The sequence below is a fragment of the Thalassophryne amazonica genome, chromosome 18 (assembly GCF_902500255.1).
Source record: "Thalassophryne amazonica chromosome 18, fThaAma1.1, whole genome shotgun sequence".
Lineage (NCBI taxonomy): Eukaryota > Metazoa > Chordata > Actinopteri > Batrachoidiformes > Batrachoididae > Thalassophryne > Thalassophryne amazonica.
In genome coordinates, this window is record NC_047120.1 from 48,721,888 (window position 1) to 48,748,807 (window position 26,920).

Here is a 26,920-nt window from a genome sequence, read left to right on the forward strand (position 1 = left end):
CAATTTAATACCATGTTAATATCAACTTCCACTGTTAAAAAATAAATAAATACTGCATTGCCAATACATATTTACTGGCCTGGGAGCAAGAGGTCTAGAAATGCAGTCTGTTTATTGGTATTGTCATTTCATAGTGACATGCAACTTGATAGTTTGGAAGTCCATAGTCTTCTGATTACTGTATGTGGGCGTGGCTTAGGAGAACAGTCATCAAGAAGCCATTAAGATGTATGTCGAAACCCAAACAGACTAACAATGTGACAACTTGTCTTAGAGGACCTATATGGAGTCATTAGGTCACTGGACTGAGAAGTATGGCAATGCCAGTATCTTTGAAGAGGATGAAGTCCTTAGAGTATTTGAACTAGGAATTTCGGGAAAATCCTTGGGTACTACAGTGCTGAGGACCTGAACTACTGGACAAGGCTAAAGACACGTCACCTGGCTGGAGCATATAGATGACTAATTTTGAACAGTGAGGTTTGACTACTGGTCTGCCACTGGTTGCTAGTTGGGTTCCAGGGTAGGTACAGCACCAGTCTATGCTCCTATGTCCTCTATCTAATCTTTTTCCTTTCTCTGACCTTCGAGATGACAGATGTTAGTTACAAACTGCGCAAAAGACAAAAATGAACATTACGCTTTCAACAAACACATCTTAAACCAATTAGATTACCAACTATCGCCGCCTCGAATAACCAAATGTTCTGTTTAATTGTTCATTTAATGTCTTTCTGGCATGACCATTTCTATTAATGACCCTGTTATGGTGCCTGGAATTTTATCACTGCAGTATTTAATGAACAAACTTGACAAACTTCATCCCTGAGGGAAGATGTTTCCAACTTTAGCACATCAAACCTGTCTCTTGAGCTTTTGTGTTCCATATAGAAACGTTGTCTTTACCTCTATTCTTTTCTCCAGGGAGCAACATTACACACTTTTCTCTGATGGTACAAGAAACAAATTCGTCTTGGGCTGTCTTTTCCCCAGAAGGTCTCATTTTTTTTAACCTTGTATTTGAAAATAAATAAATAACTGTAGTGGATGGTAAATGTCATGGTATACATAAAACCAGTAAGAGGGCAGTAAATGTACAGTATATGTCAAAATTTCCAGTATAGAATTAAAGTGCACATTTTTGAAAAGGATTATGGACACAGCAGTCATCTCAGTACGTATATTCAGCTCTGGGGCACAGATTTATTGAGCAACTCAAATAATTCTGTTTTATGAACAGTTTGGAGCCAGCTACTACACTACTGTCGATCTGGGATACAGTTTGGCATTATATAATTATTTTAATATTCTGCTGATCAAAGGTGGGTGTAAATTTTTAGCAGCATATTGCAGAAAGGCTTTCGGGTAAAAATCAAAGCTGTTTTCACCCAAGGTGACTCACACACAAGGTCTCACTTTAAAATTGTTTTACTGAATTTGTTCCTCTGATGAAGACTTTGAGGCAAGGTCTCTTTCTAACTCGGGGATTGCAGCAATGAATTGATTGTACTTCCAGCACAGCCTTTTTTCAGAATATTCAGTTGAGTTCAAATAAAAATCATTCAGGTAGATTTACATTAAAGCCACAATGTGTAGGATTTTGCGTCATCTAGTGGTACATTATGCCATCACCAATTACAATATTGTTTTATTGATGGCCATTCATATTGTTTTCTCTTGTGGAAGGTAGATTAATAATGGTGCAGCTTAGCTAAAATTTCCATAACAATTGTGCATTTTGTGATAAAAGCATAGAATTTGGCACACATATTCTAAATTAACTAATGTTCATTTTCAGATATGGAGATATCCTGTAGCTGACCTCTAATGAGCTACAGGGGTCAATAAAGAATTACACAGGGGTCAAAATTTTAAAACGTTCCAATTGTATTGAAAGGTACATATTATTTGTCTGATCATAAAGAGTCCAAAAAGATATAGTGCGCGAATGGCTCCGGCTGCAGCCTCCTCTGTGATTCAGGAAGTGATCAGAGCTGTTTTCAATGGCCAATTTGCAGAAAAAAATGATTAATCCGCCAAGAAATAATTATTTTATATACGCAGTATCCAGCGCAGAGCGCGTGGTAGCTGATAGAACAAAGAATGGCGTCCAGCTGTGAAGACAGCGGGTGGGATCGTCACAACGACGTTCGTGCTATTGCGAGTCACAGGCATGCTTGTGTCAGTGCACCTTTCGCCTGTGACTTTGTGTGTCTTCTAAAATCAATATTGCATTGATTAAATTTGTTTTTGCCCAAGTGAAAAGATGGACAACAAAACATCTAAAAATAGTCGTTCACTGTCCCATCATCCCCTGTGCACTTGGAGTGATTCCGGTTCGACTTGCCAGTTGTAAATAACAAAAATGGCATCACTGGTCATCACGCACGATGAAATAAATGCAAACCAGCATGAAATGCAGTCAACGAAGGCATTCAAACATAAGGTAATGTACACGTGTATTTAGATTTTTAAAAATCTATTAATTTTTTTAATCAAATACCAGGGCAAAACACACTAGGTTACGTGGCATCATTCCTGTTCCACAAGGCCCCTAATTTCCCGATATCTCTGACGAAACAATGAAACTCCATTCGTGCAAAGGATCATGGGACCCTGAAATCGTGCCCTGGTAGGAAAATGTCAACCGCAAGTTGCTCACTTTTTAAATACTTTGAGAAATACATTAAATTCTTCAACACAAAGTTTCATAAAGTCATGAGAAATAGCCAAAAGCTACAGGTTAGATTTGTAACTATGACAGAAATCAAGCTTTAAAAAACATAAATGAACATATTTCCATCTACTGGAACTCTTTTTTTAACATTATTGTCATATACTGTTCTAATCTATTAAAACGTAGATGTAGATTTTTAGCCTGTTTCTATTACTCATTTTAAATGTTATTAAAATACAAAAAGCAGCTAAACCAGTTTTGGCAGGTTTTGCAACGGTATGCCCGCCTGGGGGGAGCGAGATGAAACACGACATTTAATACACATAAAAGCTGGGCAAAATAAACAATAAGGAGCTTTATTTAGTTATTTAGCAATTTCAAAAATTGTTCGATATTGAAGATAACTCTGTTGCGATCGTGACGCATTCTGCACCGCACCGCCCCTCTGCGTCTTCTTGTTCGAGACGCGCCGGGTGATACAAACAAGCACATCCTGTTACGTTTACGTCGTGACGTCAGCGCGCCTCAATTCAAAATCCAGGAAACGAAAGCAGTGGATAAACTGTCTGACTGACACGGTTTGGTGTCAAAAAACGGTGTTATAGTTTCAGCGATAACTAAAAGGAGCCTCATCTGTGAGTATTGTGTGTTTTTATTTGTCTGTGACAACTGTGTTATTATCATTATTATTATTAGGAGATTTAAAGCTGAAGTCACACAAAGGTTGGTTGTGTTTGTTAACAGGCTGCCAACCTTCCAGCTGTTCATAGAAATATAAAATAAATAAAGGCGATGTATTAATAGATTAGAAGCTAAAGGTGAGTGATTTATAGATTGAATTATGTTGGAAATTACGAAAATGTAATGTAATATCTTGTTCACTACTTGTTTTTCTTCTTTAACATCAACAGTATTAACATTTATTCTCTAGTAATTAATCCCACTATCGTTTTGCTGCTTAATAACGGGAGGAAAACTGTTAATTGGCAACTATTTTGATAATTGATTAATCATTTTGAGGGTTTTATTTTTTAAATATTCAAATTTGCTGATTTGAGCTTGTTAAATATGAAATCATATCAAAATTTGTCTTTATTTTACCACTTTCCTTATACCCTTACAGAATAATAAATGGATTGCATTTATATAGCGCTTTTATGGGCAGCCTGCTTTACAGTGATGTGTCACATTCACCCACCCACACACACTGATGTCAGGGTGCTGCCACGCAACGTGCTCAGTACACACCAGGAGCAATTTGGGGATTAAGGACCTTGTCAAAGGGCCCTGAGGGATTTTTCCAGTCCGACAGGGATTTGAACAGAGGATCCTCTGGTCCTGAGCCCAGCGCTTTAACCTCTGTTTTTTTTTTTTTTTTTTTTAAATAAAACCAGATATTTGAAGGCATCATCTTGGTCTCTGGTAAATATTGACAACAAATTAACAAGTTGATTAATTGAGAAAATAATCAATCATTGAATTACTTCTCAAAATAATTCATTGCAGCTCTGTGTGCAGCTGAAAGTATCAGCCAAATAGGGGGATATGTCCACGTCCTGACATCTGTCAACAGCCAAAAAATAGTGTTGATATGTCAAAGCTTCCCAGCCAAACATTTGACTAAAAACGTTGTTACTTGAAGGCTCATTTAACTACTTGTTTGGGAATACTGATGTTTACTGGTCAAAGAATGTATATTACAAGTTGTAAGCCATACAGCACAATTTCTGTGGACAAGTAACACCAAGGAATAATAGTCATGATTGGGTGGATGGATAGATTTTTGTAAAAGTGCTTTAGTGACATTTGTACAGTAAAATGAAGTGACTGCTTGGAAGTGACAGTGTTTATGTTGTAGGCCAAGTGGAAGAGGATTTCTTTATAGATTTTCATTCATAAATAAGAGTTTGTCTTATTTTAAAAAAAAAACGTATTTATAAAACTTAGCCTGCCTTCAAAAACACACTGTCACAAGAAACAGAACATACCATTGTGCTCTGAAATTGATCTGTGGAAGTGTTAAATACAGAGACATTTTTCCATGCTCTGCACCTTTTTTTTTTTTTTTTTTTTTTTTTTTTTTTTTAGGTAATTTGAAACGAAAAACATCAAGTTTTTTCACTGAATTAAGGTGTTGCTTATCTTAGGTCACATGCGATTATCTCACAAGTGATTAAAAACCTTGACATGAGACTTCTTTTGGGCATACCATATATAAATGTATATGTGTCCATGTATTGCAGCCCAAATGAGAATCATTTTCAAGTGTTGAAACCAAAAGATTTAATTTATATAATGCTAAAGCACTAAACATTTTCCTTTCAGAGGATGAAATCAGAGTAATTTGCTTTTTATTTTCCCCCCTTTCTCTTTCTTTTTTGTTACTAAAACAAAAATTCTTAAACAATAATCAAGTGAAACATCAATTTATTTTCCATTTTCTGCTCAATTTATCAAATAGTCATTTCAGCTGTAATCTTTTATTCATTTGATTTTCACATCTCTTAATGGCAGATTGGTAGTTTTCTTCAGTTTAATTATTATTGTTTTGCAGAAATTGCAAAGCCATTTTATTAACGAACTGCCTGTGGAATTTGCTAAGTCCAGATTACTGTCTGAATACTACAAAGCAGTCATGGCTTCTAAAGGCACCAAAGAGTCCTTAGCCACGAAGTTGGGATTCAAATCCAGCAGCTCTGCCTCCAAGGCCGAAGTGGAGCTGGAAAGTGTCAGGAAAGAGAACGCTCACCTCAGGAGAAAAATCGATGAACTGGCCAAACGACACATCAAACCACCCGACTCCGACAAAACCAAGCTGTTAGAGGTAAGAAAGTTTTTTGTAAGTGGAACAGGAGAAGATCGGGTTTCATTTTACGGTATGCCAAAAAATAATGTTTATTATCTCCAACAAGGAACCCAGTTATCTCAATGTAATGAAATATGGTGGGGGTAGTAGTTGATATTTGGTAATGATTGAATTTGCTAGTTGATATATTACTTAATGATTGTTTTCGCTGGGGATTTAAAAAAAATCATGTCAATTAAAGACAACTAAATTTCCACTTGTTTAATTTGTTCTTAATAGATAATCTGGTGTATTTTTCAACCTTGCTGCAGGTCTGTACTCTAATAAAGGCTACACTCATCATTTGCATTGTTTTTACATGCATGATTTCAGAGGATTCTTTCCTTGGAGACGCTGCGGGAAAGGAACAATCAGCAGTTGCATGTCAAAGAGCAAGAACTGGAAACTTTGAGACAGCAGCTGTCAGCCAGAGGAGGACAGGTATGTCACCATGCAAATATGAAATAATTCCAGGTAATCACTGCAGTTATTTTAATAATTAATTCTATGCAATTATTAATTACATAATTAATTGCAGAAACATGTTTTGACAAAATCTCTTTACAATAGAGTCAGAGTTGGGCTTTTTGCAATACAATGCTAATATAGCTGACTTGGTATTCATATGGAATACTGTGCACAAGTCTGAAGTGTTCCTGGGTCTCTGAATGCACTGTTGTTTTTTGATGCATTTTCTTCATGTGTATGTTAAAAAAACTAAACTTACAAGTCTAAAGCTATGAAATTGAAGCATTGTGGCTTTTTTTAATTAAAGAAAGTGACCCACGTTTTCAGTTTAGGAAAAAACTGATTACTTTTTAAGTTTACAACACAATGCAAAAGTCCACAGTAACAACAAGCATGAGATAATAATCAGTACATAATCAACTGGTCAGCATATTGTTCTTGTAAAACAGTTGTACAGTTCATCCAAAATAATTTACTTCAAATGGCTAGTGCATTTCCCTCCTAAACAGACTTTTCCTTATTGAAGGTGACTGTGCCCCATTCTCCATGTTCTTGTGGAGTGGCATCAGGATGGCATCCAGAGTAAAACCTGTGCCATGTGAAACTAGTGATCCATAACAGATCAACTTTGGCAACCCCAAGCAACAAACAAACAAAAAAGAGAGGAGCAGCCAAAAGAACATCTAATTTGCAAAATTTGTGTATTCACACTATTTATTAGGTACAACTGTCCAATTGCTTGTTAACACAAATAGCCAATTACATGGCAGCAATTCAGTGTATTTAGGCATCTTGATGTGGTGAAGATGACTTGCTGAAGTTCAAGCCAAGCATCAGAATGGGAGGAAAAAAGGGATTTAAGTGGCTTTGAATGTGACACGGTTGTTGGTGCCAGACAGGCTGGTCTGAGTATTTCAGAAATTGCTGATCTGATGGAATGTTCATGCACAACCATCTCTAGGGTTTACAGGGAATGGTCCAAAAAATTTTTTTTTAAATCAACAGCTATAAGCCAAATTTAGGCCTTTAAAACAGATGCAGTTTGTTTCTTGTCAACCTAAAATTTTGTTGACAGCCATATCACCTCAGCTTTTGAGGCACATTTCTGGATAAAAGTTTCTGTGTTTTTATGTCACCTGATGAGCTGTTGTGGTGTGGTGTGCTATATTATGACACCTTAAATGACATCATAAATTTATGGTTGGCCAGTCACGCTCGACCATTAGTTTAGTTTGTTGGCGTAAAGTATTTTTTGCTTTATTAGTGATGTGTGCATAGCTGGCAGCAGACAGCTATTACAAAGAGCGAAGAAGAAGAAAATCACACTGGGTTTTCACTGAGCTGTCACACAGACAGTTGGAGATGGCTTTTATCACATTTTGACAGAAGCTTGGCTGTGTGAAGTTTAGACAGACTGCAAAAACTGCATGTTCTGAATGACGCTCACTTGACAGTGTTAAGCTGTCATTCGCTCTGGCTCTGTGTACATATTAGCATTCATGACTCGCCGCTGTTTATGGCACCGACATTAATGCTATCTGAGGTTGTTGCTTGTTCTTGTGAAGTCTCTTTTCTATTGTTGCAGAAATAATTTTTTGCTTTCAGGTTAGTCGGGGGGCCTTCAGGCTAAAGCCTGGAGAGGTGTGCTTTTAAACGGAATATCGGTTATTTATCTCCTCGTGTATTTTGACTGTACAGTGCGATTTATTCGCACTTGCGTCATTCTCATTAACTGGTGTCAACAAGATTGAATAAAACTACAACCCCTGGCAAAAATTATGGAATCACCGGCCTCGGAGGATGTTCATTCAGTTGTTTAATTTTGTAGAAAAAAAGAAGATCACAGACATGACACAAAACTAAAGTCATTTCAAATGGCAACTTTCTGGCTTTAAGAAACACTATAAGAAATCAAGAAAAAAATTTGTGGCACTCAGTAACGGTTACTTTTTTAGACCAAGCAGAGGGAAAAAAATATGGACTCACTCAATTCTGAGGAATAAATTATGGAATCACCCTGTAAATTTTCATCCCCAAAACTAACACCTGCATCAAATCAGATCTGCTCGTTAGTCTGCATCTAAAAAGGAGTGATCACACCTTGGAGAGCTGTTGCACCAAGTGGACTGACACGAATCATGGCTCCAACACGAGAGATGTCAACTGAAACAAAGGAGAGGATTATCAAACTCTTAAGAGGGTAAATCATCAGGCAATGTTGCAAAAGATGTTGGTTGTTCACAGTCAGCTGTGTCTAAACTCTGGACCAAATACAAACAACATGGGAAGGTTGTTAAAGGCAAACATACTGGTAGACCAAGGAAGACATCAAAGTGTCAAGACAGAAAACTTAAAGCAATATGTCTCAAAAATCGAAAATGCACAACAAAACAAATGAGGAACGAATGGGAGGAAACTGGAGTCAACGTCTGTGACCGAACTGTAAGAAACCGCCTAAAGGGAATGGGATTTACATACAGAAAAGCTAAACGAAAGCCATCATTAACACCTAAACAGAAAAAAACAAGGTTACAATGGGCTAAGGAAAAGCAATCGTGGACTGGAAGCGCCTTGGGGCAACTGTTTGTTGTGATTTGGCGCTATATAAAAAAAAAGTTGATTGATTGATTTGACTGTGGATGACTGGATGAAAGTCATATTCAGTGATGAATCTCGAATCTGCATTGGGCAAGGTGATGATGCTGGAACTTTTGTTTGGTGCCGTTCCAATGAGATTTCTAAAGATGACTGCCTGAAGAGAACATGTAAATTTCCATAGTCATTGATGATATGGGGCTGCATGTCAGGTAAAGGCACTGGGGAGATGGCTGTCATTACATCATCAATTAATGCACAAGTTTACGTTGATATTTTGGACACTTTTCTTATCCCATCAATTGAAAGGATATTTGGGGATGATGAAATCATTTTTCAAGATGATAATGCATCTTGCCATAGAGCCAAAACTGTGAAAACATTCCTTGCAAAAAGACACATAGGGTCAATGTCATGGCCTGCAAATAGTCCGCATCTTAATCCAATTGAAAATCTTTGGTGGAAGTTGAAGAAAATGGTCCATGACAAAGCTCCAACCTGCAAAGCTGATCTGGCAACAGCAATCGCGAAAGTTGGAGCCAGATTGATGAAGAGTATTGTTTGTCACTCATTAAGTCCATGCCTCAGAGACTGCAAGCTGTTATAAAAGCCAGAGGTGATGCAACAAAATACTAGTGATGTGTTGGAGCGTTCTTTTGTTTTTCATGATTCCATAATTTTTTCCTCAGAATTGAGTGATTCCATATTTTTTTCCCTCTGCTTGGTCTAAAAAAGTAATCGTTACTGACTGCCACAATTTTTTTTTCCTGATTTCTTATAGTGTTTCTTAAAGCCAGAAAGTTGCCATTTGAAATGACTTTAGTTTCGTGTCATGTCTGTGATCTGCTTTTTTTCTACAAAATGAAACAACTGAATGAACATCCTCAGAGGCCGGTGATTCCATAATTTTTGCCAGGGGTTGTATTTCTCCACGGGTAAGACTATATAGTGAAGCATATCACTGCTGGAAACAGAGCAGGCTACCTCAAAAATCGACTCCTTGACTGAAGTTAAACAAACAGGTTTTGACATGGTAATTGTGACCCCGTTGTTCCTTGGATGTACCAGTTGGTGGCGACACTGCAGGCCCAGCTGGAACAGCGGCGGAAGGAGGCAGAACAGAGAGAAGCCTTATTCCAGAACTTGTCACAGGAGGCGAACAACCTGAAAAACAAGCTAGCTACTGTTTCAGCCCATTGCCAAACCCTGGAAATGCAGGTGATTGGTTGACCAACTATACAGCCCCTACACTTGCTGAGATTTTTGTATTTCAGCAAGCATTTGCTGTTTGACATTTGGTCCCAGAGCTTATTTTAATAATTCTGTGCAAAATATGTAGAATCTCTGTTTACCGACAACTAATACAAGTCATAAAAAGTGTCAAACATGTCTTTTACAGACAGTTACAGATTGTTTCCCATTCTGTAATTATGATTGCAATTGTTTGAATAATTGCATTGGAATCTTTTTTTAATAATAACTAGGTTCCTCGGCTTTGGGAAGACGGATGGATGATGTGGAAATTAGGAGCAAGTGTGATTGAAGTTGCTTAGCCTGGTGAATGTAGATACAAAACATATCTGCACAGAAATAGTTATTTTTAAATGGCTTCACAGCAGTTATCTTCCAAAATTAAAACAACAGTCATCCATCCACTTGATCCTGCAGAAAGGAGTTTGCATAAATTTAGTGATTAAAGGAAACAAAAGCGAAGGAGGTAGTCAAGCGAGGTACGGTGTGAATGGGTTCAGTGAGAGAGAGTTTCTGCACAAAAATGAACCAAATCAAACAAACTCTTATTTCCTGATCGTAAGCACAATCCTGCAGAAAGGATTTTGTATGAATGTAACTGAAGCAGACATTTCTTCCAATTACAATTAATAATCATTATTTAGGCTCACGTCCTCTGTGCAGAAAAAAAAACATGCTCAAGCTGAAATCGAATCGGCCAACTAATTCTTTCACAAGAGACAGAAGTGCTAAAACATCTCAGAAAAAACTCCACATCTCCGCTGTCCACATTTAAAGCCAAATATTCAGCGTGTGTGCGGCCTGAGGGGTTTTGGCCCATGATGTGTACTGCAGTTTGGTAGGCAGCGTTCCCAGTTTAGTTCTCGAGTGGGGTGAACTTTGTTGCACCTTCCCCTCTGAATTTCCCTGTTTACTGTCATTCTTCAAAATGCTGTTGAAGACAATCCGTTTAGTTTCAAAATCCAAGTTAAGTCAAACTAAAGTCAAATAATCCCACATAGCAATTTGGTTAGTTGCCCCCACAACCTCCACCATCCAGAGGAAGTGCCTTTGCTTTGTTTGTTTTTTCAGCCATTGTAAAGATGCCACACAACAGTCAATCACAGGATGATGCTGCACGGAAGGTGGGAAACATTTCTAAGCGTCTTTGAACCATATTTGCTCCGTCTTTAAAAATGAGACAGACTCAACCGACACATACACCCTGGAATTTATGCCGTGTTAAAGTGACACTGCAATAACGTTAAATGAACTTTATCATATTGTAAATTAATTGTGAGTGTTGCATGTGATTTTACACTCTAATGGAGTTGATTCATAGTTTGGAGTGAGACTGTGTGCACGTGCTGCAGTGCTAATCTAACAGGGCAGACTTTACTGTGTATCCTGTTGTGCTGGTGAACTTGTTCTTGTTTTCGTTGCTCCTGTTGCAAAGAAGACAACAAACCTGGAGGCAGAAAATTTGCCTGCAGGACTTCCTTAAGGAGATGTTTCAGCTGCACAAGCTTTACTTGTTAATAAGCGACTTGAGGATATATGTTTTTTTTTTTTTTCTTATTGTTTTGTTTCAAAAATATATAATGTATACAGAAATTAAAAATTAGTGTTGGGGATTATTCTTCCTTTAGGGAGCTGTTACAGACCGTGTGTATTGTCATAAGTATTTAATTGTATGTGTGGTTTTGTCCTTATGCCTGACACCATGTGTTGTCCCTTCTGGCATCACATTAAATACAAGAGAATCTGACAACTGCAAGCTGTCTCACGGAAATGTCCTTAAATGGGAAAAGCATCCGTGTATTGTAACTCAACCACATGATTTCCACTGTTCAGGTTTGTCTTGCGCAGATGAATTTTGACCGCTGGTTATAAACTGCGGCCTGAACTGTTTCGTTTGTGGTCATTGATACAGGTTTACCGGCAGCTCCCTAAGCACGCATTTCAGTGTGTAAGCTTGTTTTCCTTTTGTCTACTAGGTGAAAAGGTAAAATGGATTTATTTGCGCCTTTCAAGCGAAAGGTCAATCCAGAGTGCTTAGTGCAAAGTGCAAAAGCATGGCAAAAAAATGTCAAATGACGCAAAAGGAAGCACAGGTTTTTGATAAAGCAGCATTTATGGGGGTTTTTTTATTCACTAGGTGGCACTGTTTGACCTCCAATTTTACCTCTGGAACAGCCCAAATCATTATTGTGCTATTAAAAGCTGAGTGCCCAGTCAATACAGAGCTCAGAAAGAAACATTGCAGAAAGTGGCGCGTTTTACTCCACCAGCACTCTGTGCACAAGAACACTTGACTGCTTTATCAAGCACAGTATTATACCTTATAGCTTCTTCACCTGAGGCCCTGCAGTACTGCAAAGCAGCAACTTAATTCTCTCAGTTATGCAGCATTATTCTTTAAAAAGATGGTCGTGTTGATCTCCAGTCAGCACCTTAGGGCTTTCCTGGACCTTCAATGGTCAGAAATGTTATCAGGAGTCTGCTGAGGCTTGTGTGGTTATGTGTTGGATCTGGAAATGTTTATGGAGATGCATTAGATGATTGAGTCTTTATGTACCATTGTTTAAAAAGTGATTCGAGGTTAAAGACCATGCACCTGATGATATCTGTAGATTTAAAGTTGTTTTAATCACACGTAATTGGCTGCACATAGCTGAGATAAGAATTGATGGATATTTGGTACAATGTTACAGGAGGCTTCCCAACCTCATCCTCTGGTTTTCAAAGGTTCACACTGAATGCACTTTCTTTCAAAGCAGAAGGTTCCCCATTCAAGTCTTCATCAGACTGATGAGTGGCATAAGGATTCCCAGCTAAGCAAGAAGCCCAGTTGCCGTGACTAAACTTCTGCAAACTTCTGAGCTTTACACCATAATTTCCCAGAAGTAATTTAACCACCAGACCCAGAATCCCTTTCTAGCCTCACCCCAAGTTATTAGAGGCTTTATTTTTTGATGCTTTCAAATCAATCTGAGGAAAAAAGTCGACAGGCTCGTGATGCTGAGATGAACGTTTACGCTCTGACACACCACAGGGAGGCTTTAACTGGTTTTAGGGATTGGGATTTGAGATCAGGATGGAGGCTTCGGGATCATGGTGACAGAAATATGAAAGGACTCACTGGTGTGAGAGATGGACACTGGGGATATGAAGTCTCTATTACAAAAAAAAAAAAAAAAAAAACAGTCCATGCACTGATCCCTCTGCAGTGTTTTTGCATTGTTGAAAGGAAATAAGAATCTAAACTCATCAGCCTGTGAAGGATTTTATGCCTGTGGTAAACCTACTTTCTGTTAAATGTCTGAGATTTTGCCCAGAAAACAGATGCTAAGCCAACTGCTAAAAATATCAGTGGAAAAATAATGGAATGCAAATTTCTTTTTCAGAGTGTTAGAATGTTGCATCATTGCTCAAAACAAAGCCCAGAATCCTTTGAACACATCTCAGAGACATTTGGTGAGAAGTTGGTCCGCTGGATAACTTCATTTCTTCTTGGTGCATCATCTAGATCCATGATGGTGGTGATAACAGTATGTATCACAGCTGGGGTTATAACAACTTGTTCTCTCTCTCAGAAGACGGATCAGGTACCGCCTGCCGATGTGGCTCTGGTGCAGGACCAGCTGAAAGATGTGAGTCCAGTTAATGATGTACCCTTTGTTTGTTTTATACAATCTGTTTCTACCGAGCATCAAAGAACATGCTATTCTAAGAATGCTACATAACCCAGGTGTTTATCATGCTAGCGTCGTATTTGTTGTGCTATAAAACATGCGGAAATGAATGCTGGCAGCAGTACGTGTCTCTCCACCAGGCTCTGGAAAAGAACCAGCAGTGGCTCGTGTACGACCAGCAGAGAGAGTCGTACGTTCAGGGTATCCACGCCCGCACTTTGGACCTTGAACAGCAGTTGGCCCAGTTAAAGCAGCAGCAAACAAAACAAGAGCCCAACTGTGACGGTGAGCGAGTAAAGATAAAAGCAACCCAACTAGCCATTTCTAACATCATCAAGGGTAGAGTTCAAACACAGTAAAATGACATTTAAGAGAAAAGGAAAATATTTTGAAATCATGTTTGATCTGCAATGGGCTTATTTGTGTGCAACATTCAATACCACATGGGACCTCTGAGGGCCTACCTCTGTCATGGCTGAAAATTCTGATCCAGAATTTAGATCTCAGTCAACAACAAAATTTAATGGGTGGTGGTTCTTGATAAGATTGGCAATTCTCCTAAATTTTGTGAAAATCATCTGAAAACAATGAGTACCTGCAGGGGCACTCGGAGAAGGCATACCTCTGTTAAGCCCTTGCAATCCCCTTTTATTAAAGTTAAGCCCTGCACACTCACCTTGATCCTGATTGCTGTTATCTTCGATGTTGATGACCTTGGTGTCATAAAATAAATTTTTTATTTATTTTATTTTTTTACTGTCTTCAGGGTACCATAGATATGAAAACTTCTACTGATTAAATAAATAATGTGTTACTTTGACTGTGTTGAAAATGATGTCATTATCTAGTATGTCCAGTAGAGACAATCAGATAGTATTGTTTGCAGTGCTGTCAAACATGGGCCCCATCACTCCTTGGCCACTTTAGCTACAAGAGACAGAGGCAAAGTGACCAGCTGCCATTCACTTTCAATCAGTGCGCATTTTGCAGCAACGGGAAAAGTGGTCGCTATGCATCCAGGAAAGCAGGGCCAAAATACACAAGAATTCTATTATGCAAATGCTGAGAGACGCGACATGGCAACTGCCAGTCAAAGTGAAGGCAGTGTGACAGCAGAGTGATGAGCGTTGGTTGGTTGGCATACTTCAGTTGGTTTTATTATGAAATATTAGGAATTGTTGCTATTTTATGTATATATTAGCATATATATTGGTATCGTGAATTTTTTAAATCCCCAACAACTGTATCGTAAGTCCACTGCAAGCGGAGTGCAGGTCCACTTCTGCAAACAGAGACAATATTCAGTTAATTTCAGCAATTTTGAATCTCATTTGATGTTGCTAAGTTCTTGTATTTTATCAGAATAATAATAAAAAAAACACATCACCACCAAACATTGAAAGTGTTTGGTGCAAGTAGAAAAATCCAGAAAATCTGTGGAAGTGTTTGGTACCATACCCTTTTCTAGGACTTTAAAAATACTATTTTTGGTGCTCTGACAAGTAAAATACATTTTATTATAAATGTTGACCACACTGCTCTGGACAAAATATGAATATTTTCCTTGTAAATGACAAACCAAATACAGTAACTAAAATCTCTTTCCCTCTTCTCCTCCTTCAGCTTCAGCCAGTTCAACCGAAAACACCGCTGACAAACTTAAAGAGCACTATGACCAGCTGCTTCTGGGTTTGCAGAAGGACCTGGAGAACCAAAAAGACCAGGTCACCAGAACCCAACAGGAGCTCCGAGTGCAGAGAGAACAGGTCGAACTGTTGTTTTAGTTTCAGCTGTCCTGCCTTCATATTTTTTCAGCACTTTACTGTTACTGAAATGATGTCATGACCTTTTCTTGCTTTTGAGCCCTCATGCTGTAAAGACATGGTTGACTTAAACAGTGGCCATTTCAGTTCTTCCATTTCTTTTCTGTGGATTTTTTTTTTTTTGTCTGATGAGCTTCTTGAAATTCAAACATTTGAAATGACACATTTGGGGAGCACACATTTAAGCTCGGCATTCTAATTGCCTAACTGCAATTAAATCAGTAATATATTTCTGGAAGTTTTTGCATTTTTATCATTCTGTCGAATTCTTCCAGTGCACTTTTCTGATATTTGCACTAATTGGAGCTTTCTGTGATTTGGCAGACAGCGAAAGCTCAGGCTGAGCTTCAGATTCAAAAGGAGCATGTTATCAGGCTTCAGGAGGAGACATCTGCGCTGCAGAGGAGGTATGAGGAGAAAAATAAAGAGCTGCAAGATGCCAAGGAGCAGCTGCAGACAGAGCGCTTTAGCAACAGGTAAAGTTGTTGGTGATGCTTTTCTCTGATCTGAGTAAATACTACGACAAAAAGACTATAAGATCTTTGCTTTGTGCCGGGAAGTGTTTGACCTTGAATGACAAGATGAGTGTTCTGGTCAGGAATGTGGTTGGTGAGGAGAGGAAGGCGTGTTCTGAGCAAGCAGACTGGCTGAGAGTGGAACTAGACAACATGGGTGTCAGACTGGAGGAGGAGAGGAAGAGGTCTGCTGACCTTCTGCTGCAGGTGACTCTTCACTCACTCCTGTTTGTCCTTTATTTCCTAATTTGTGACAAGATGGACAACTACAAGAAGTTGACTCAACAAATGCTAGTATTACCCTCGGGCATGACGACAGTAAGGGCTGCAGCAAGATGGGATTTGACCCTACTGACCTTGATCTTTACCCAGATGATTGACCTTTGGCTGACCTTGTCAGGGCATTTCTGGAATCCACTTAAGTGCGTGCCAAATTTAGTCCAAATCAGGGGGAAATCAAATTTGTTCACCATTTATGGCAATTTTGGGGTCTATGCAGTCTGCCATCCCTACAGGACCTGTATACCTCAAGGGCACCGAGACAAGCAAGAAGACTGATTCTGAATCATCGTTGTTAAGCCAAGTGTAGGGGAAATCGTCAAAAGAAAAAAAAGGGTTGGTTGCTAATAAACATTTGTCATTACGAAATTCAACCCTGTAAAAACTCAGAGGTATGTAAACCTTTTGACAGGACTGTCAGTGCGCGATGTTTGGCGGACATCGGAGTGAAAACCATAAATTTTGACCTTTTTATCCCAGTGATTGACGTCTGTTAGATTTGACCTCACCGAACCATCTGAACTTAAATGAGAATAATTACACAAAGATCCCATAGTGATGTCTGATTGTGGACTTGATCTTCACAGGTGAATATGCTCCAGAAGTCTCTCCTGACTCAGAGTGAAGAACAGAGGAGAATAGCAGCACTGGAGCAACAGGTAACACACTGTAGCCACAAAAAAAATGGCCAAATAGTGGCAGGACACACACACACACACACAAACGTTATTTGATTTGATGAGAAAGACGAAAACAACTGTTTTTGTCCTCTGTCTCACTGTATGAATTTCCAGAGTGATTACTGCAGTGCTGCCTGAGGATTAAAATGGCTTTAAACAGGCAAACTTGGGGAAGTTTGGCCACGTGCTGTGCTCAGAATTGTGTGACAAAAATAACAACAATCAGGTTTTCATGGTCCAAATCTGCAAGGGCCATGAGGGGTACCGGCGCTTCCTGCGGCATCTGTTGTCTGTCCTACTTTCTGTGTGTATGTGGTGGTGGTGGTGGGGGGGCCTTTCAAAGTGCTCAATGTGGAGTATCTTTGAGCTTCAATAGCGTCGTCCTACTTTATCCAAAGCAAACCATTACTTTTGGCACTTTTCAAATAATGTTTGCTTATAATTTACTGCAGTCTAATTTATTCACATCCACTCTTTCGGGTGCATTTATTACATTGTGGTGTTATTTATTCACATTTTTAAACATATAGTTGCACTGTGGTGCTAATATTTACTTTGACTCTTTTCTTTCTGTACGCATGCACATATTTGATGATGCATAGTAAATATGATCATTTTGAGTTATAAATATAGTGTAATTTTTAACAGGTTACCCCCCCCCCCCCCCCCCCCCCCTTACTGTAATATGTTGTTGCCAGAAATCCTTAAATGGACCACATGCACCTTTTCTGGCCAACTAATACAGGTTACCAGGTTCACAGCAGATATTACTATTTGAAGCTAATAGTGCTCCACAGTCACAAAGATTCAAGATTCAAAGCTTTTATTGTCATATGCACAGTAAAGAAACATGTTTCTCTGTGCAATGAAATTCTTACTTTGCTGCCCACACTAGATGCCCAAATATATATATATATATATAAATAACTAAGTATAAAATATCTAAATATAAGTTGGGGGGGGGGGATGAAATAACATAAAATAAGCATGCTGGTAAGAACAATAGAATATAACAAACAATGTAATAAAAATGGTCTGGGCGGCTTTGCTTGAGCTGCTGCCCCTGCGACCCGACTCCGGATAAAGCGGAAGAAAATGGATGGATGTAATAAAAATGTAATAATGTAATAAAAAGAAATCAAAGGTGGTGTCATTAAAAAAATTAGTTCAGGTCTCTGAGAAGTGCCAGTTTGTAGCTGTCTGTTTAAATATAAAGGAACTGCTGCTGGCCACACCCCTTCTGACATCAGAGGGGGATGTTTGTGTTTTTCTTCCACAAATCAGGTGGGCGTGTCTCAACAGTAAATATGGACTTCTGACATGTCTAAAATGAGCTGTTTTTGGGTTTATTCTTGACATGCCATTAATGTTTTGTAGCATTTTGGTTCTGTTCATAGTTGTTTTAAATGTACTAACGCTGGTCTACAGCCAAAATGCTTCTGAAATAAAGATACTCAAACTTTACTAATTTTGGACCAACTGAGAATGAATATGTTGTTTGAAATTGTTGATTGGCTGTAGTTTTAATAAATGCTACTACTGTGCTACTAAGGGTTAATATATAACCCTTTTGCTGATTTTTTTTTTAAAGTGTTGCAAAAAGAGAAAATTATATAAACAGTCACAGAAACAAAAAAGACCTATGTTTATGATTTTTTTTATTGAAAACTCTACTATTAACACAATATAATTATGTAGACGCAAAATGTAAAACCTTGTATATCTTGGAAACAGTAGCCAATTAGCCATTGTTATTGTCATATTTGAATTCAACATGCCAAAATCTATAATAAATAGCACATTTATTTCTGAAGCAGGCAACTTCTAAATATTAATATACCAGTGTAATCAATGGTTCCCCAAGTACACATCATGGGTTCACCCCCCGTGTCAGCACAGCAGGTGGACCATGACACATCACTGATTTTCAGTTTTGTTATAAAATTCAAAATGACCAAAAATAGTAGTAGTAATAATGATGATGATTATCATAAAATGATTTGATTTAAATTGGGCAAATGATTTTTCGGAATTCAAATTGGGTGCCGGCGGTTGTGCTGTGTAAATAAATCTGTCTAAAACTGTTCTTACAATAGAGGAATTTTTACATGCACATTTTGAGAATTGTGAACTTTTGGGATTTTTCCTATTCACTCAAATCCTGGATAAAAAGGTTTGCACCCTATACCCCCTCTATGTCTATCAGTTGTGAGTACCAGCACGCATCTACAGAAAATAAATAAATAAAAATGTTTCTGTACAGTAAAGTATTCCTGCTCCTCCCCCCCCACCCCCTCCCTCTTTAAGATCCAGCTTTCTGCCAAAGACTTTGACAAAGAAAAGATTGATCGTCAGAGCATGCAGCACCAGCTGCAGAAGGTGTTAAAGGAGCTCCGCAAGGCCCGTGATCAGATTGCTAAACTGGAGTCCGCTGTAAGTCTCACTGGACATCGCAGGTCTTGTTCAGTGCTTCAAACTGCCCACTTTTCTTGACCAACTCAGAAAACCTGAGCAGTAATGATGATAATTATCATCATCATTTTTATGTTTCCGTGATAATGTTGAATGCTGTTTTGTGTGTTTCAGAAACAGCCAAACTCTCGTTTCTCTGAGCCCAGCTCGTACAACAACCTTGAGTTTGAGCGTCTGACTGTTGGGGACCCTCCCTCCTCAAAGTCGCCGTGTAAAGCCATCAGCAGCCTGCTGGATGAGAGCTTCCTGGAGTGCCCGAAGTGTTGGACGCCGTACCCCGTCAGCAGCCACAGGGAGCTTCTGGCACACATGGACTACTGTCTCGTCTGACCTGGATGAGTACCAAGAAAATTAATCAAGATCCAAATGTAATCACTGGAGAGGAAATGCTGCAGCTTCAATGAAGGTCTGAGTGGTGTTAGTCATCACAGTTGGTCTGCTTTTGATTCTTCACATTGCTCAGGTTTTTAATTCACACTCAGCTATTTTTACACTGGCTTTTTTTATTATTATTATTGTAAATGTTGGACACAAGCATTGAATATGTCACCGGCAGTTTTAGACAAACTGATGTATTAAAAAAAAAAACAGCACTGCTGTTCAGCTCTTATGTTACATCTCCACACCGTTACTTAAAATCTCTTTAAGAGATCATTTCAAAATTGGATGTGAAGGATTATGTTGTTTTTAACTCCAAATCTTTTCTTACCAACTATATATTTGAACTTTGCAGGATTTTTTTAAAAACTAAATAGGAATTAAGGGACATGATCCACATTCTCAGTTTTGACAAATGACATTTACATTTTTCACATAATTTGCTGATTGTTGCCTACAAACAGCAGTCTGATCATGTACTGAAATACATGACCTGATAATAATTTATCATCAGGTTTAATTTTGAGTTCAGGGCAGTTTGTTTTTCCTTCTTTTTTTTTGTTGAGGGTGTTAATGAATTGTATTTTTTATTTTTTATTTTTTTTTTGTATTTGTATTTATTCTTGCTTTTTTTGTGAACAACTGTCATTGAATATATAGGCAGTCAAATCTATGTGTTTGGACAGTGATTTCTTCCTCCTGTAGATCACCACAATGAATTTGAACTGAAACGATCAATATGTGCCTCTTGTACAGACTTTCAGCTTTAGTTCAAGGGCTTTAACAAAATGTATCACATGTATCACTACTTGGAAAATGGAGCCATTTGTACACAGTACCTCCTTTTTCAGGGGCCATAAGTAATTTAATAAATTGAAGCATAAAAATTGTCAATACAATCATCACTTAAGCAACCAGTTTTCATTAGACAAGTCAAGAATGGACACATGATCACTGACTGTGTCGTGGACGGCGTTTACATCAGTTGCTGACAAATACAGACGGTATAGTACTGCCGTGTCGTCAATCTGTGTAGATGGTTCACAAAAAACTGAGTAGTGAATGATGGAAGCCATTAAATACCCTCTGACAGAGTTGTAGGCTTTTGTTGCTGTGACTGGAGAAACTGCACAGCACAGTGTTTGCCTGTTGCATCACCAGTTGTACAGTTTTACATGGAGAGGTGCAGTTTTTTTTTTTTTTTTTTTTTTTTCCTTCCTGAAAAGATGTGAAATTTCGGTTAATATTTGCAAGACACATGGGAGACTCGGGCCAAATACTGTCTTGTGTGGAAAATAAAAGGATATGCAGTGCAATATTTTTTTGTTAAAACCCTTGAATTAAAGCTAAAAGCCTACACGATGTGCACATTGTGATGGTTTTGTTTCACCTCTGTTGTGGCGTGCACAGAAGACAGGAAAAAAGTCATTCTCCAAATATTTATGAACTTGACGATTGGATTTCTAGTTTTTGCAGTGGTAATAGTGTGTTTTATCAACATGGAATTATGTCATTGTATTTTACAAACCTATGTTTTGTGTGTGCTTTTTGAATAATCAGGGCGGGGCATAGTGGGGATTTGATCATTTTGTGTATTTTTGTAATCTAATTGGTGTCTTGATTACTTGTTTGGATGATGAAATATTAAAAATGTCAGTTGTTTTGATGCAGCGCCCAAGATGACGCCTTCAAATGTCTGCTTCCTACCAGATAGGAGTAAACTAAGCTAGAAAATTTAGCTGAAATCAAAGAATGTGGATGTGGGCGGGTGTTATGACTCAAAATAGATTATTAAAGCAGTTCTGGATTAATTGTCAATGAATTGATTAATCCTTTCCGCTCTTACTGTGCGACTGTAACATTAACTTTAGATTTCTTTGACCGAGTCTTGAACCTTCTACCCTCCGTCGTTGATGTGTCCGTGTTTTATCCTGCAGGAGTGAAGCTCACTCGTCCACTTTGACTTTTCCAGCTTGCAGGCTGTTGGGCTGGAATTACATTGCAAGAGTTAATTCCTTCTTTGAATCTATTTAAGGGGGGATTAGTGAAGGTCCTCCTGGTCGGGGAAAAGAGGTTAAAGTGCCTTTTATTCCTGCCGTGTAACCAGACAAACTTAAAAACAATCTCGGCCGTGCTGTTGTCTTTAGAAGTTAGTTTTCCTGTTCTGTGTAATGTATAAAAATGTGCAATAAAGATATGACGCTCCTTTTAACGTAGCACATCCTTATTCCTGCCACTTAAGTGGCCAGTTCTTCTTTAAAATTTCTCTTAATTACATACTGATGTTTGTAATTTTTTAAAGGGGGGGGGGGTGTAACAACATGTAAGTCATGTAATTGTCATGAACATGTAATTGTTAACAGGAAAATCTGTCCCAAAATATTGTCCATGGTATAAATATAGGTGCTGGTCATATAATTAGAATATCATGAAAAAGTTGATTTATTTCAGTAATTCCATTCAAAAAGTGAAACTTGTATATTCATTTATTACACACAGACTGACATTTCAAATGTTTATTTCTTTTAATTTTGATGATCAGAACTGAACTAATGAAAATCCTAAATTCAGTATCTCAGAAAATTAAAATATTACTTAAAGCCAGTACACAAAAGGATTTTGAGAAATGTTGGCCAGCTGAAAAGTATGAGCATGTACAGCACTCAATACGTAGTTGGGGCTCCTTTTGCCTGAATTACTGCAGCAATGCGGCATGGCATGGAGATGATCGCTCTGTGGCACTGCTCAGGTGGCCACTATCGGAGCCCAGGTTGCTCTGATATTAACCTTCAGTTCTTTTGCAGCTGAAGGCCACTGTGGCTGTGCATAGCAAACACAAACCGTGCCACATACATACAGTAGTGTTCAGAATAATAGTAGTGCTATGTGACTAAAAAGATTAATCCAGGTTTTGAGTATATTTCTTATTACATGGGAAACAAGGTACCAGTAGATTCTCACAAATCCAACAAGACCAAGCATTCATGATATTCACACTCTTAAGGCTATGAAATTGGGCTATTAGTAAAAAAAAGTAGAAAAGGGGGTGTTCACAATAATAGTCGCATCTGCTGTTGACTCTACAAACTCAAAACTATTATGTTCAAACTGCTTTTTTAGCAATCCTGTGAATCACTAAACTAGTATTTAGTTGTATAACCACAGTTTTTCATGATTTCTTCACATCTGCGAGGCATTAATTTTGTTGGTTTGGAACCAAGATTTTGCTCATTTACTAGTGTGCTTGGGGTCATTGTCAAATGAACAATTTTACTCTCATCAGTCCACAAAATATTCCTTCATTTCTCTTTAGGCCAGTTGATGTGTTCTTTGGCAAATTGTAACCTCTTCTGCACGTCTTTTATTTAACAGAGGGACTTTGCGGGGGATTCTTGCAAATAAATTACTGTAAGTAACTGTCACAGCACTTACAGGTAACTCCAGACTGTCTTTGATCATCCTGGAGCTGATCAGTGGGTGAGCCTTTGCCATTCTGGTTATTCTTCTATCCATTTTGATGGTTGTTTTCCATTTTCTTCCACGCGTCTCTGTTTTTTTTGGTTGTTGTTGTTGTCAATTTTAAAGCATTGGAGATCATTGTAGATGAACAGCCTATAATTTTTTGCACCTGCGTATAAGTTTTCCCCTCTCCAATCAAGTTTTTAATCAAACTACACTGTTCTGCTGAACAATGTCTTGAACGTCCCATTTTCCTCAGGCTTTCAAAGAGAAAAGCATGTTCAACAGGTGCTGGCTTCATCCTTAAATAGGGGACACCTGATTCACACCTGTTTGTTCCACAAAATTGATGAACTCACTGACTGAATGCCACACTACTATTATTGTGAACACCCCCTTTTCTACTTTTCTTTTACTAATAGCCCAATTTCATAGCCTTAAGAGTGTGAATATCATGAATGCTTAGTCTTGTTGGATTTGTGAGAATCTACTGAATCTACTGGTACCTTGTTTCTCATGTAACAATAAGAAATATACTCAAAACCTGGATTAATCTTTTTAGTCAATCAATCAATCAATTTTATTTATATAGCGCCAAATCACAACAAACAGTTGCCCCAAGGCGCTTTATATTGTAAGGCAAGGCCATACAATAATTACGTAAAAACCCCCACGGTCAAAACGACCCCCTGTGAGCAAGCACTTGGCGACAGTGGGAAGGAAAAACTCCCTTTTAACAGGAAGAAACCTCCAGCAGAACCAGGCTCAGGGAGGGGCAGTCTTCTGCTGGGACTGGTTGGGGCTGAGGGAGAGAACCAGGAAAAAGACATGCTGTGGAGGGGAGCAGAGATCAATCACTAATGATTAAATGCAGAGTGGTGCATACAGAGCAAAAAGAGAAAGAAACACTCAGTGCATCATGGGAACCCCCCAGCAGTCTAAGTCTATAGCAGCATAACTAAGGGATGGTTCAGGGTCACCTGATCCAGCCCTAACTATAAGCTTTAGCAAAAAGGAAAGTTTTAAGCCTAATCTTAAAAGTAGAGAGGGTGTCTGTCTCCCTGATCCGAATTGGGAGCTGGTTCCACAGGAGAGGAGCCTGAAAGCTGAAGGCTCTGCCTCCCATTCTACTCTTACAAACCCTAGGAACTACAAGTAAGCCTGCAGTCTGAGAGCGAAGCGCTCTATTGGGGTGATATGGTACTATGAGGTCCCTAAGATAAGATGGGACCTGATTATTCAAAACCTTATAAGTAAGAAGAAGAATTTTAAATTCTATTCTAGAATTAACAGGAAGCCAATGAAGAGAGGCCAATATGGGTGAGATATGCTCTCTCCTTCTAGTCCCTGTTAGTACTCTAGCTGCAGCATTTTGAATTAACTGAAGGCTTTTCAGGGAACTTTTTAGGACAACCTGATAATAATGAATTAAAATAGTCCAGCCTAGAGGAAATAAATGCATGAATTAGTTTTTCAGCATCACTCTGAGACAAGACCTTTCTAATTTTAGAGATATTGCGTAAATGCAAAAAAGCAGTCCTACATATTTGTTTAATATGCGCTTTGAATGACATATCCTGATCAAAAATGACTCCAAGATTTCTCACAGTATTACTAGAGGTCAGGGTAATGCCATCCAGAGTAAGGATCTGGTTAGACACCATGTTTCTAAGATTTGTGGGGCAAGTACAATAACTTCAGTTTTATCTGAGTTTAAAAGCAGGAAATTAGAGGTCATCCATGTCTTTATGTCTGTAAGACAATCCTGCAGTTTAGCTAATTGGTGTGTGTCCTCTGGCTTCATGGATAGATAAAGCTGGGTATCATCTGCATAACAATGAAAATTTAAGCAATGCCGTCTAATAATACTGCCTAAGGGAAGCATGTATAAAGTGAATAAAGTTGGTCCTAGCACAGAACCTTGTGGAACTCCATAATTAACCTTAGTCTGTGAAGAAGATTCCCCATTTACATGAACAAATTGTAATCTATTAGATAAATATGCTTCAAACCACCGCAGCGCAGTGCCTTTAATACCTATGGCATGCTCTAATCTCTGTAATAAAATTTTGTGGTCAACAGTATCAAAAGTAGCACTGAGGTCTAACAGAACAAGCACAGAGATGAGTCCACTGTCTGAGGCCATAAGAAGATCATTTGTAACCTTCACTAATGCTGTTTCTGTACTATGATGAATTCTAAAACCTGACTGAAACTCTTCAAATAGACCATTCCTCTGCAGATGATAGTTAGCTGTTTTACAACTACCCTTTCAAGAATTTTTTGAGAGAAAAGGAAGGTTGGAGATTGGCCTATAATTAGCTAAGATAGCTGGGTCAAGTGATGGCTTTTTAAGTAATGGTTTAATTGATGCCACCTTAAAAGCCTGTGGTACATAGCCAACTAATAAAGATAGTTTGATCATATTTAAGATCAAAGCATTAAATAATGGTAGGGCTTCCTTGAGCAGCCTGGTAGGAATGGGGTCTAATAGACATGTTGATGGTTTGGATGAAGTAACTAATGAAAATAACTCAGACAGAACAATCTGAGAGAAAGAGTCTAACCAAATACCGGCATCACTGAAAGCAGCCAAAGATAACGATACGTCTTTGGGATGGTTATGAGTAATTTTTTCTCTAATAGTTAAAATTTTATTAGCAAAGAAAGTCATGAAGTCATTACTAGTTAAAGTTAAAGGAATACCCGGCTCAATAGAGCTCTGACTCTTTGTCAGCCTGGCTACATTGCTGAAAAGAAACCTGGGGTTGTTCTTATTTTCTTCAATTAGTGATGAGTAGTAAGATGTCCTAGCTTTACGGACGGCTTTTTTGTAGAGCAACAGACTCTTTTTCCAGGCTAAGTGAAGATCTTCTAAATTAGTGAGACGCCATTTCCTCTCCAACTTACGGGTTATCTGCTTTAAGCTGCGAGTTTGTGAGTTATACCACGGAGTCAGGCACTTCTGATTTAAAGCTCTCTTTTTCAGAGGAGCTACAGCATCCAAAGTTGTCTTCAATGAGGATGTAAAACTATTGATGAGATACTCTATCTCACTTACAGAGTTTAGGTAGCTACTCTGCACTGTGTTGGTATATGGCATTAGAGAACATAAAGAAGGGATCATATCCTTAAACCTAGTTACAGCGCTTTCTGAAAGACTTCTAGTGTAATGAAACTTATTCCCCACTGCTGGGTAGTCCATCAGAGAAATGTAAATGTAAATATTAAGAAATGATCAGACAGAAGGGAGTTTTCAGGGAATACTGTTAAGTCTTCAATTTCCATACCATAAGTCAGAACAAGATCTAAGATATGATTAAAGTGGTGGGTGGACTCATTTACATTTTGAGCAAAGCCAATTGAGTCTAATAATAGATTAAATGCAGTGTTGAGGCTGTCATTCTCAGCATATGTGTGGATGTTAAAATCGCCCACTATAATTATTTTATCTGAGCTAAGCACTAAGTCAGACAAAAGGTCTGAAAATTCACAGAAGTCACATAGCAGTACTATTATTCTGAACACTACTGTACATAGATTGCCTTTTATATTTATAGATGTTAATTTTTGGTGAAAATAAGATGGTCTGACAGCCGAAAATCAACTTACAACTGTGTCTCATGTCTCTTGCCCTTATGGGCAAATTACTTGTAATGAAATAACAGAAATTTTGTGGGTTTGTTTCCATTTATAGGTTTGAATGTGTTACTGATTATTTCTACTTAAAATATTCCTCTGCTTGCAACAAATCTTCCCATGTAAAGACAAAGACAGACTTGCTGACCTCTGTGTAAATACACA

General features: G+C 38.3%; 1 protein-coding gene across 1 annotated transcript in view; it reads left to right on the forward strand.

The window, feature by feature from the left end:
• The first annotated feature begins 5,006 nt into the window (after positions 1-5,006).
• LOC117530219 (cone cGMP-specific 3',5'-cyclic phosphodiesterase subunit alpha'-like) overlaps positions 5,007-26,920 on the forward strand; it is an 81,852-nt gene continuing 59,938 nt past the window's right edge. Inside the window, exons 1-9 of the mRNA XM_034193147.1 lie at positions 5,007-5,501; positions 5,856-5,963; positions 9,654-9,803; positions 13,412-13,468; positions 13,651-13,795; positions 15,134-15,276; positions 15,658-15,809; positions 15,932-16,055; positions 16,715-16,786. Of these exons, the coding sequence (XP_034049038.1) occupies positions 5,313-5,501; positions 5,856-5,963; positions 9,654-9,803; positions 13,412-13,468; positions 13,651-13,795; positions 15,134-15,276; positions 15,658-15,809; positions 15,932-16,055; positions 16,715-16,786 (1,140 nt within the window). The 5' untranslated portion in view covers positions 5,007-5,312. The remainder of the gene's footprint in view (positions 5,502-5,855; positions 5,964-9,653; positions 9,804-13,411; positions 13,469-13,650; positions 13,796-15,133; positions 15,277-15,657; positions 15,810-15,931; positions 16,056-16,714; positions 16,787-26,920) is intronic.